The 10,776-nt window shown below is 43.8% G+C and overlaps 2 protein-coding genes across 3 annotated transcripts; one reads left to right on the top strand and one right to left on the bottom strand.

The window, feature by feature from the left end:
• Positions 1–3,732: 3,732 nt before the first annotated feature.
• On the bottom strand, positions 3,733–7,648 carry cdk20 (cyclin dependent kinase 20). Of its 2 annotated transcripts, none has more exons than XM_069680728.1 (8): positions 7,026–7,648; positions 6,540–6,681; positions 5,830–6,018; positions 5,446–5,567; positions 5,253–5,315; positions 4,850–4,973; positions 4,456–4,611; positions 3,733–4,032 (listed from the first exon to the last, which is right to left on the bottom strand). In XM_069680728.1, exons 1-8 carry the CDS (start codon positions 7,055–7,057, stop codon positions 3,841–3,843), a joined length of 1,020 nt encoding a protein of 339 aa, XP_069536829.1. In that variant the 5' UTR covers positions 7,058–7,648; the 3' UTR covers positions 3,733–3,840. The 2 variants fall into 2 exon arrangements, with proteins under 2 accessions (XP_069536829.1, XP_069536828.1); XM_069680727.1 differs by having other exon boundaries at positions 6,540–6,653.
• Positions 7,649–7,801: 153 nt separating this feature from the next.
• Positions 7,802–10,287, top strand: uxt (ubiquitously-expressed, prefoldin-like chaperone). The gene is made up of 6 exons (XM_069680733.1): positions 7,802–8,066; positions 8,283–8,364; positions 8,794–8,861; positions 8,983–9,090; positions 9,343–9,406; positions 9,657–10,287. The coding sequence occupies exons 1-6, from the start codon at positions 7,969–7,971 to the stop codon at positions 9,717–9,719; spliced, it is 483 nt and encodes a 160-aa protein (XP_069536834.1). The 5' UTR covers positions 7,802–7,968; the 3' UTR covers positions 9,720–10,287.
• The last annotated feature ends 489 nt before the right edge of the window (positions 10,288–10,776 follow it).

Genomic DNA, 10,776 nt, shown 5'->3' with positions numbered 1-10,776 from the left:
AGTGTGATTAGCGTCTGTCTTTAGCCTCTTTTAGCTCCTAGTTTTAGATTTTCTGCTAACCATTACCATAACCCAGTATGCATGGATTACTGAAGGGTCCTAACAGGAAATACAATATTTCTACATATCTTATGATCTAAACAGGAACACACAGTGTGTGAATGTCTCCAGTAGATGTGTTCATCCTGCAGCAGTGAAACAGGCTGTAATGGCTGCAACATAATCCTTGATGGGTCAAAGGTCGTCCACTAAAAGTTCTTGTTGTTTCCACTGACAGGCTCAGATTGTTATTCTAAGTGTGTGACAACATGACAGAAAGGATCCCTACAGAGATAGACCTTTTTGTTACAGAGGAAGATGATTGTTTTAACCACACACAGACGTTACATCGCTCTCTGCACACACACCAGACTCCATTCAGAAAAACACTGATTTAACTTTATGGGAGTTTCTGGTCTAGCTACCTTGATTGTTACGTTTGTTTATGTCAGTATGTGACTTCAACATTTAAAATAGTTGCTTCAGATCCAACATAACATTTTTGTAAGATAAAATAACTCAAAAATCCTCCCTAACTTTAACCCTAACCCTGTCCTGTGAGGTTAAATCACTGATTTCTTCAAAGGAGTCTGGTGTGTTTGAAGAGAGTGATGTGACTGTACATTAACCCTCTGAAGCTGATTTGAATGATAAAATCACAACATCTAAATGAAAATAGATAAAATACTTTTGACAAAAGAAGTGCGTTAAAGAGCAAACAGATACCAGACGCTGACAAATGTTCAAGTATAAACATTTATTTCATGAAACAATTGGTTAGGATCAATATCAATATCAGTTTAAAAAAACACAACAAAATCCGCAACTTAAAAAAGTCCCACAGGTCACAGCAAACACAACAACCTGTTTTATATGTTGAGCAGAGACGAGGAGGTGTGCAGGTTACAGAGACAAGCAGTGACACATGACCTCCTCTGTGGGCGGGGCCACCCTGGACAGCTCACTCTCTGATTGGCCAGCTCTCCCGATCCTCTTGTTCTTACTGGTTACTTTACGCTTTCTAGTTTGGATTCCATCTTTCTTCATTGCCAACGGCCTGTTCACCTGAAACACACCTGCTATGTTAAGTACTTTTACAAGTACCTGCTGTGCTTCATAAAGAGGTGTAGTACCTGGTGTAGTTTGAGGTGTAATACCCGGTGTAGTTTGAGGTGTAGTACTCGGTGTAGTTTGAGGTATCGTACACGGTGTAGTTTGAGGTGTAGTACTCGGTGTAGTTTGAGGTGTAGTACCTGGTGTAGTTTGAGGTGTAGTACTCGGTGTAGTTTGAGGTGTAGTACCTGGTGTAGTTTGAGGTGTAGTACTCGGTGTAGTTTGAGGTGTCGTACTCGGTGTAGTTTGAGGTGTAGTACCTGGTGTAGTTTGAGGTGTCGTACTCGGTGTAGTTTGAGGTGTAGTACCTGGTGTGGTTTGAGGTGTAGTACTCGGTGTAGTTTGAGGTGTAGTACTCGGTGTAGTTTGAGGTGTAGTACCTGTTGTAGTTTGAGGTGTCGTACTCGGTGTAGTTTGAGGTGTAGTACCTGGTGTGGTTTGAGGTGTAGTACTCGGTGTAGTACTCGGTGTAGTACCTGGTGTAGTTTGTAGTAGAGCCCACAGGCGTTGCAGACGGGGTCTCCTGCAGCGTTCCTCCTCCACAGCGTCGTGGTTACGGTGAAGCAGTTCACACACTGAGCTCCTTTTCTCTGAGACACCGTCTGGAAACACAAACATCACAGAAATCAAATATTCATCACTAAAGCAAAAACTTAAAATGTTCTCTGCTTTATCCAGAGTGAAGTACCAGCTGCATCTGTGTGTCCAGAAAGGGTCCAGAATGTTGTTAGCCTAGCTTAGCACAAAAAATGAGGCAGTGGATTTTTATCTTTATTTAGTAGAAAAACAGGCAGCAAGGGAAAACCTATAGCCTAGCTTAGAGCAAAGACAGGTAACAGAGGTAAACTGTTAGCCTAGCTAAGAGCAAAGACAGGTAACAGAGGTAAACTGTTAGCCTAGCTTGGAGCAAAGACAGGTAACAGAGGTAAACTGTTAGCCTAGCTAAGAGCAAAGACAGGGAGCAGTTTGCACAGCCCCATGGGTAAATTTAAGGTATTTCAGCACCATTAATGCTAAGCTCGCAGCAGTTGTACAAATAGCTCGAGCGCTTCTCTTACACCTTTCTGTCTTTGATAAAAATACAGGTGTGTGTGTGTGTGTGTGTGTGTGTGTGTGTGTGTGTGCGTGCGTGCGTGTGTGTGTGTATCTTACAGCTCTCCTCTTTGGTCTCAGCAGGGGTCTGTTGTTGGTTCTCTGTTGGACGATGCAGGTGTTACACAGGTGACGACCTGCAGCCTCTCTCCTCCACAGGGGGGCGCTGCTCGTCCTGCAGCTCACACACTCACGCTGTTCTGAACACACACAGCAACAAACACATGACACATCCTCTGACACACAGCAGACAGGTGATGCTCGGACACACAGGTTCATATCTCACCTGGGACACTGCCCCGCCCCCATGTAAGGCTTCCAGGTGACGGCAAATCACTAGAGGAGGAGGGGGCAGGGTAATTATCTTCATAGTAATTGTTCCATCCAGGTGTTGAGGTGAGGACGCAGGTGGTGGGCGGGGTCAGAGCAGGGTTACCATGTAAGGGTGAAGAAGGAGGCAGTGGGATGTAGGCAGAGCTCAGTGATTGACAGCTGGAGTCATCCAACCAGTGAGGGGAACTGATGAACAGGTAACTTGGAGCCGTCAGCCGCTCGGCCTCATGGGACATGTTTGGTGATCGGAGAAAGGTGTGTGAAGGGGCGGGGCTAACCTGCGAAAAAAAACCCACTTTCATTTATGTAAATTAAAAACAGAAGAAGCGCACGAGAGCTGTTAAAGCAGCAAACCTGTTTCAGACATTGCACGTGAAATGTATGCAAACAAGAACTACGGCAGGCCTGAGGGGTCAAGCAAGAGCAGCGTTTTGGACAGCGAAATTAAAAGAATCAAATACATTTGAATGGAAGCTGAAATTTAAATAATTAAGCTTTAAACAATCTCGGACATGAAAATGGATTCTGACCTTTGTGCTGCAGCTGGATGTTTCTGATGGCGTTGTCTTAACAGCAGAGGACCAATCAGATTTCTGCAAATAGTCTGACATCATCACTGTGCATCTCAGAAAAGAGGTGAAGTAAAGTTAGACAGACATTTTATCTGTAGTCCATCAGCACAAAATTATACAAATCAATTAATAAAAGTCAGAAAAGACAAAACATCAACATGACGTCGACTTCATAAAAACGTGTTCTGTCATCAGAGCAGCAGGTCGAGCTCAGGTAGAGACTAAAGAAACCTACAGGTGAGAGATGCTGATACTCACCGCTCCGACTCTTCTCTCCTCTCTGACGGCTGCTCGCTCACACTCAGAGGAGAGACAGGAAGTGTGGGAGGAGACAGAGCTTCACTCAGGTTCCTTTATTTCTCTTATGAAGAGTCATAATCTTTTAGCTGAATCAAGTTATTTTACTTTTTTATCTATTTTTCCGATTTATAAATAACTTTGGTTTCTGTTTGTTGTTTGATCCAGTGGTGGATCATCTCATTTTTACCACTTCCTGTTGCATGTTCTTGACTGCAGCGCTGCTTTTTATGAAATTTGACAGATTTTAATAAAGAGTGACAGGAAACATGAAGAACAAGCTGCAGTAAACTTTATTACACATGTAAGTCACAGTTTAAGTGTTTCAGCCGGTCACATGTTCGAGTTTATAACATCAGCAGAGTCAATGACAGAGAAACATGTCCTCGGTTGTTCAGAGGCAGGAGGCGTGTCCCTGAAGCAGCACGGGGTCTACCACACTGCTCTGCAGGGGCAGGTCCAAAGAAAAGTCAGTGGGCGGAGCCTGCAGGCGCTGACGGGGGGGTCTGCCCCCCCTCTGAGGGATGGGCAGCTCTGAGTGGTGAGCAGGAAGAGGAGAGGAGAAGAAGTATGGATGAAGGAGAGCCTGCAGAGGACAAGTAGACCAATCAATACTTCTATTAAGCAATCAATCAATCAATCAGTCAATCAATCAATAAACAAAGTTATGAATTAAATCTTACTGTTTAAAGTATGGATGTGTTGCGCTGATAGAAAACACAACAGTCCACACAAGTACAAACTTTTGTTTTCTAGTACGGAGTCTAATTCCCTCCAAAAACTGGATCCTACATTTCCCATAATGCAATTCGACAATGGATCCCCTACAGTAACAGCAGACATCAGTCGGGGTCCACAAACAGTGAGCTGGACGGATATTATTCTTGTGTTTCTGGACTTTAAAAAACAAAAACATGTGAACACAAAAAAAGAGGGGACCTCAGATCGAACCCTGAGGAACTCCACCTCCTGACTTCTACAGACCTGTGGTCCACTTCCTGTTTCCTACCTGTCTGGCTGAGCAGCGCTGTTTGGACGGATAAACCAGGAACTTGTAGAGCAGGTTGACGGCCTGAGGGGACGTGTCAGGGACGATCTCCTCCAATGGGATCGCAGGATTCTCCTTAAAGGTGATTTTATTGTAATCAGGCAACTCAACGATCTCCTGAAGAGAAGCACAAAGACAGACCGTGATGTCATCACGTCTCTGAGACATCTACTTCTATTACAGATGTATCAGACGTCAGCGCAGACCCGACCAATAAGAAGTGAAGACCTGCATCGCTTTGCATTTTATTGTTTTCTGATGATACCATCCAACCAAACCCGAAGTTCAGACACCTGTGTGGATTTATCAGGAGAGACCCAACAAAGGACGTGTTGTGTGTTTCTGTGAGACTTACAGGCCAGCTCTCCTGTGTCGGGGTTCCCAGCACTCTGAGGACGCAGCAGAGCTGTTCGATGTCGTTTTCTCCAGGAAACAGAGGAGACGAGTTCAACAGCTCCCCGAAAATACAGCCTACAGCCCTGACACACACACACACACACGCACGCACGCACACACACACACACACACACACACACACACACACCTTCAGACTGCTGCTGCCCCCTGCTGCTCAGCTGTGAGCACAACAGGTTTACAAAAGTCAGCAACATGTGGATTAAGATGGAAACCATGAAAAGGATAAGAAGTTGTTCAGGTGCTTCAGGTACCACAGGTACCACAGGTAGTACAGGTACTAAGGGTAGCAATAATACTATTGATCTTGGTATTTAAAGTATCAACAGATGTAATATTCTCACCACAGGTCGACTCCCTCGTCATACTTTCTGGCTCCATACAGCAGCTCTGGAGCTCTGTACCATCTGAACACACACACACACACACACGCACACACACGCACACACACACACACACACACACACACACACACAATATTAATAGTAATAACAAAAAAATCATAACATTAATAATGGCATAAATAATCTGTGTTACCTGGTGGCGACCTGGTGACTGTACAGTCTCTCTCCCTGCTCGCTGAACAGTCGGGCCAAACCGAAGTCTGCGATCTTCAGATGACCTGAAGAGCTGATGAGGAGGTTTGCTGGCTTCAGGTCCTGCACACACACACACACACACACACACACACACACACACACACGTTCATTAAGAGAAGTGAACGTCACAGACTTTTACTTTGAAAGGCTACAGGAACATAAACTGAAATCACTCCTTCTTTCCTCCATTTTATATTTGAAATGTTTCTTTTATTATAAAGTGCAAACAAACATTCAGACAGTGAAAACAATCCCATAATGCATTGGGTCACATTCTGTAGCTACACATGTGTGACAGACCAGGGGGAGACTTGAGACTGACCCGGTGCATGATGTTGTTGTGGTGCAGGAAGGCCACGCCCTTCAGCAGCATCATCATGTAACCTTTAACCTGAGCCGGGGTCAAAGGTCGCTCAGAGTTCCTGATGACCTCAGAGAGGTCAGAGAGCATGAAGTCAAACACCAGGACGAAGCCGGTACCGTGAGGAAAGACGTCCTTCAGCTTCACCACCTGAGGAGGAGGAGGAGTGAGACTCTGACCTTTGACCTCTTTAAAGTTATCATCTCAAAGTTCACAGTTTGATTGACAGGCTTGATTTTCCTGGCTGACGGTCGCTTTCCTTTTCAGACTGTTTGCTTCATCTGAGCGTCGAGTTTGTTTCTTCTTCTTTGGATTTTCACTTCTTGTTGAAGTTGTATCTGTAGTCATCCATCTTTTCTTTGTTTGTTCAGCCATAGTAGATTACTGTTTACTCGCAACACTTGCAGAGAGCGGAGAAGCAGCCGCTTAGCTCCGCCTACCCTCTCTGGCAGACCAACCACTGCTGGCTGATGGAAAACGCGTCACTAACTGGGCGCCGCCACAGACACCCAGCCCATAATAATACTATATACTGCAGATGAAAGGCTTTCATCAGTGGGCCATAGGCTCAGTCACCATGTGTTACCTCAGAGAGAGAGAGACTTACAGACATTTATTTACATGAACATCTTCCACATTGTATCTTTAACAAGGCGACCTCTGACACTCACATGCTGGTTGTCCTCGATCTCCTGCAGGGCCTTGATCTCCCTCAGAGCCTGGTTGGGGATGCCGTCCTCCAGCCTCCTCAGAGCCACCTTCTTCAGAGCCACCGTCTCCCCCGTCTGACAGGAAGCACTCATTACATCATCACTACAGCCATGAAAAAGTCTCATTATAAAAGAGTCAGATGGTCTTTCTTGACAGTTTAAAATCATTCAGTTTTATCATTTGTGACAAAATAAAACAAGCTGTGTTGTCTCGTGTGTTGTGGAGTTCAGTTCTGGTTGTGTATCAAAAGGATAAAGTGGTCTGTTCATTTCTAACAGTAATTAAAGACTCTTTGGTTTTGGACTGTCGGCTGGACACAAGAACAGTTTGGGCTTCATACTGGGCTCTGAGACACTGAGATAAAAACATCCAGACTGAACGGTTAATCATAATAAACAGATTAACCGCTCATGAAAATAATAGTTATTTTAGTCAGGCAGTGTTACCTCGATGTGTTTGGCCTTGAACACGATGCCATGGGCTCCTTCTCCGATCCGACCCAGAATACTGTACTGCTCCATGTCTGAATCACATGAACCCGTTCTGACCAATGACTGTATATATATGTAAATACACGTCTATGGTTCTGACTGTACTGTGACTGTTTGTGTCCGGAACTGTGAGCTGACTGTCTTCAGACAGCTCGTGCACCTGATTCCTTCAGTGTTTCCTTCAGAATGAGCATGAACTACTTTACTTCAGCTGTAACAGGGCTCAACAACACAAATAGATTCATTATATTTATTGAGACAGATTGAAAAGATATTATAGAATATCAAACGTTTTAACGAAACATTAACTTTTACAGAAAGACAGCCCCTGAACTGCCAGTTGTTAGCAAACGTTGCCTTGGAAACCTACAGTATTAGCTAACCCTGCGAATCCTCAGACTCAACACGTATTTCCCGCTCGAACAGTGGCTCGTGACGGATAACAGCTATTCGACGGACATTCGATAAACGTAGAGTTTATACACAATATTATATACACACTTGATCACGTGCAGAACGGTTTTAAATAAACGTTTTGTGTCATGCGAGCAAGCTGCAAAGCACCCACTGCTCCGCCATGTTTGTGTACAGATTGAAGTACTTCCTGCACCGTTGGGATTTTTCACAATACTTTTCTGTATCTACGTCAATCCTGTGGTACAAATGCGGGATGCTTTTATTTTGAAAGTAGGAAGTAGGCTTTGACAATTATTTTACATCCGGTGCCGAGTGGTGTTTTCATGAGGCTAATGTGTGCTAACTATGGATGTAGAAGAACACTTTGAGAATCGATTCTGACACAGAGACGTTATCATTGACGTCAGTCAGACATTCAGCGGGTTCCCGGAAATGTATTAACATCAAAGACGGAAGTTTGGATTTTAACAGAAAACTGACGATGTCTCTTCCTGCGAATGCTAATGCTAATGCTTACGTGGATCCAAAGGTTCTGCAGTATGAAAACTTCATCAACGAAGTTCTGAAGAGAGATTTACAGTAAGAGACTCTCCGACTCCCTGCTTCAGCTCCATAACACGTGTTAATATTCAGGTTCAGTAACACAGGAGATCTGTGTACAACATGAGCGGACAAATGCATCCCTCCTTTTACCACTTATGAAACATTGTGTGACTTAGTTTGTCAAAATCTGTGTGATCAATATTGTAATGCAGAGAGGAAACTGTGTCAACATTAACACTGTTTTTGTGTCAGGAAGGTGTTGGAGCAGAGAGACTCCGTTTATGAGAAGATCTCTCAGTACCTGCAGCTAAAGAACACCATCCAGACTCTACAGGTATATACACACACACACACACAGTAAAAAAATGCTTACATTTGAATAAAAGAGCATTAAGATCATATGTTGTTAATATAAATATATGCTTCATATCAGTGTAACAATAGAGAAATACAAACAACACACAGAAAGTAAAGAAATGATGTCACAAAATGTCGTTAAAATCTTAAAGATTAAAAGTTTAAAGATTTCTTCTGATATTTTAACCCTTGATGTTTGAACCTACTTAATGCTGGAAGGAAAATATTTTGAACCTGAAGGACAATATTAGGAATAAACAGGTAATAAATAATGACATGAATCGGAGCTCTGAAGAACATGCTTGGTCTGATGCCACTGCAGATGTCACTGTGATATCTCTTAATAAATGTGTGTGTGTGTGTGTGTGTGTGTGTGTGTGTGTGTGTGTGTGTGTGTGTTCTGCAGGAGTCGGGCTCTCAGCAGCTGAAGACAGAAGTGGATCTGGGCTGTAACTTCTACGTCCAGGCTGAAGTGTAATGATAAAATATATAACTGACAGTGACGGAGATCAGCACTTGAACTGTTTTATAAACATACAGTGAAGGATTAACCCTCCGTTAACCCCACCCCTCTCTTCTTCTCTTGTTCTGTCAGGGAGGACTCGTCCAGGATCTTTGTTGCGGTCGGTTACGGTTTCTTCGTGGAGATGACCCACGACGAGGCTCTGAGATTCATCGACAAGAAGACGAGTCAACTTACAACGTCAGTACATCATATTAAAATACAAAAAAACACATGACAGGAAGTACCAGGGCAGAGTTAACCGTTCTTCTTCTGTGGTTTTATATCTGCAGTGACTGTCCACCTCCAGCAGAGGGCAGCACATTAATAAACAGCAGCACTGATCACTTTATCCTCGAGTTCTGAAAGTTTCTGTTGTGTGTTAGCTCCATGCTAGCTGTGACCGTTGTTGTGAGTGAGAGATGCTAACAATGCTACTACTGTGTGCCACAGCTTCACAGAGCAGCTCACCAAAGACTCTGCAAAGATTAAAGCAAACATCCGGATGGTTCTGGAGGTCAGTTTGTTTTACACACACACACACACACACACACTGCTGAGTGGCAGAGCGGCAGCTTTATTTTATCTTGGACGTGCAAACAGACATTATAATTCCGATCAGTGAATGAACTAATTCATTCAGCAGTAGTGTTAGCACTGACTCAGATGTTAGTCAGAGTCTGTGTCTTATTTTTGGGCTCTTTCAGTCGTACTCGTTAGATGAGAAGTCTGATTGGCTGTTTTCTTCTCCTCCTCCTCTTCCTCAGGGTCTGAGGGAGCTGCAGGGACTCACTGACCTGCCTGAGAGCGGAAGAAGAGATGTTTTCTAGACTTTTCCACATGTGGGATGGCCAGATGACAGTCAGGCCTTCAATGTGGTGGTGTGGCTGCTAACATCTAAAGTAACAGACTGCAGCTCCGCGCAGACAGGATGAACAATAAAGGAGTAGAAGAGATTGAATCTTCACTCTGCTCATCTTTAATTTAGCTTTTCATTGTGGACGTTTCCCTCGATGAAGTGAAAGAGTCTGTTCTGTACCAGACGTTCAGCAGGACACAGAAGCCTCCTCAGAGGGGTGCTGGAGACTTGCACTGGAGGATCTAAAAAGGCTCTCCTCAGAGTCAGATTATTCCTAAATGTTTATTCTCTGTGTTCAGTACAGCAATATGTCCAGGATGAGATTAGCTTAGCTTAGCACAAAGAAAATTGTGTTTGATTCTCATGGTTTTCCTGTTTAGACACTTGAAGGTGTCCCAGTGTGTTGGGCTGTAACTTTGCTGACAGGAAGTATCCGTAGACTTTCAAAATAATGCCACAGGAAGTGACTCCATAAACAAGCAGAACTCTTTTGTTCACATGAATTTGAATTCTTTTGTAGGTCTGGATGTTTTATAAAGTGTAACATGTATTAAAATCCAGAAATCTGTTTCCCTGGTTGGTCTGGTGTCTGAACACTACCGCACACAGTGATGCTTCAGGCGGCTGGTTCCCAACCTTTGGACTTTGCAGTGAATCAAACAACATCTGTAGTTGTTGGAAACTGCACTTTATTTAGGGTTTAACATGGTGTGCTTCACATCTCTACACTTCCTATGTGTGTTAATGTTGGAGCAGTGAAGCAGTATGTGTTGAGATGAGAAGTTTAAGCATTCGTACTTGTGATGATTTAGAGTTTTATTTCACACCTGCACCACCTCTATCCTGCACTCTTTAAATGGTTGCTGATTATGCTAGACACACCAACCTCTGACACACGAGGCCTGAGGACTACAGAGGAGACAGTCAGGGAGTCTAACACCCTGGTTTATCTGAAAGATCTCCGGTCCCACAGCTGGAAACAAGAATGTTTGTGAAAAGTTGACTTCATACTGGACAGAAATGTAACG

The sequence above is a fragment of the Semicossyphus pulcher genome, unplaced genomic scaffold, assembly GCF_022749685.1.
Source record: "Semicossyphus pulcher isolate SPU_LCO1_2020_fin unplaced genomic scaffold, fSemPul1.0.p SCAF_40, whole genome shotgun sequence".
Classification (NCBI taxonomy): Eukaryota; Metazoa; Chordata; class Actinopteri; order Labriformes; family Labridae; genus Semicossyphus; species Semicossyphus pulcher.
Note: the sequence above shows the minus strand (reverse complement) of the source record. Positions and strands in the feature narration are given on the sequence as shown.

Coding starts and splice junctions, on each gene's coding strand:
- uxt (XM_069680733.1), top strand. CDS start 7,969: ATGTCTCTTCCTGCGAATGCTAATGCTAATGCTTACGTGGATCCAAAG. Junction 8,067..8,282: donor GTTCTGAAGAGAGATTTACA/GTAAGAGACTCT, acceptor TTTTTGTGTCAG/GAAGGTGTTGGAGCAGAGAG. Junction 9,407..9,656: donor ACATCCGGATGGTTCTGGAG/GTCAGTTTGTTT, acceptor CCTCTTCCTCAG/GGTCTGAGGGAGCTGCAGGG.
- cdk20 (XM_069680727.1), bottom strand. CDS start 7,100: ATGGAGCAGTACAGTATTCTGGGTCGGATCGGAGAAGGAGCCCATGGC. Junction 6,019..6,539: donor AGATCGAGGACAACCAGCAT/GTGAGTGTCAGA, acceptor CCTCCTCCTCAG/GTGGTGAAGCTGAAGGACGT. Junction 5,316..5,445: donor AGTCACCAGGTCGCCACCAG/GTAACACAGATT, acceptor GTGTGTGTTCAG/ATGGTACAGAGCTCCAGAGC.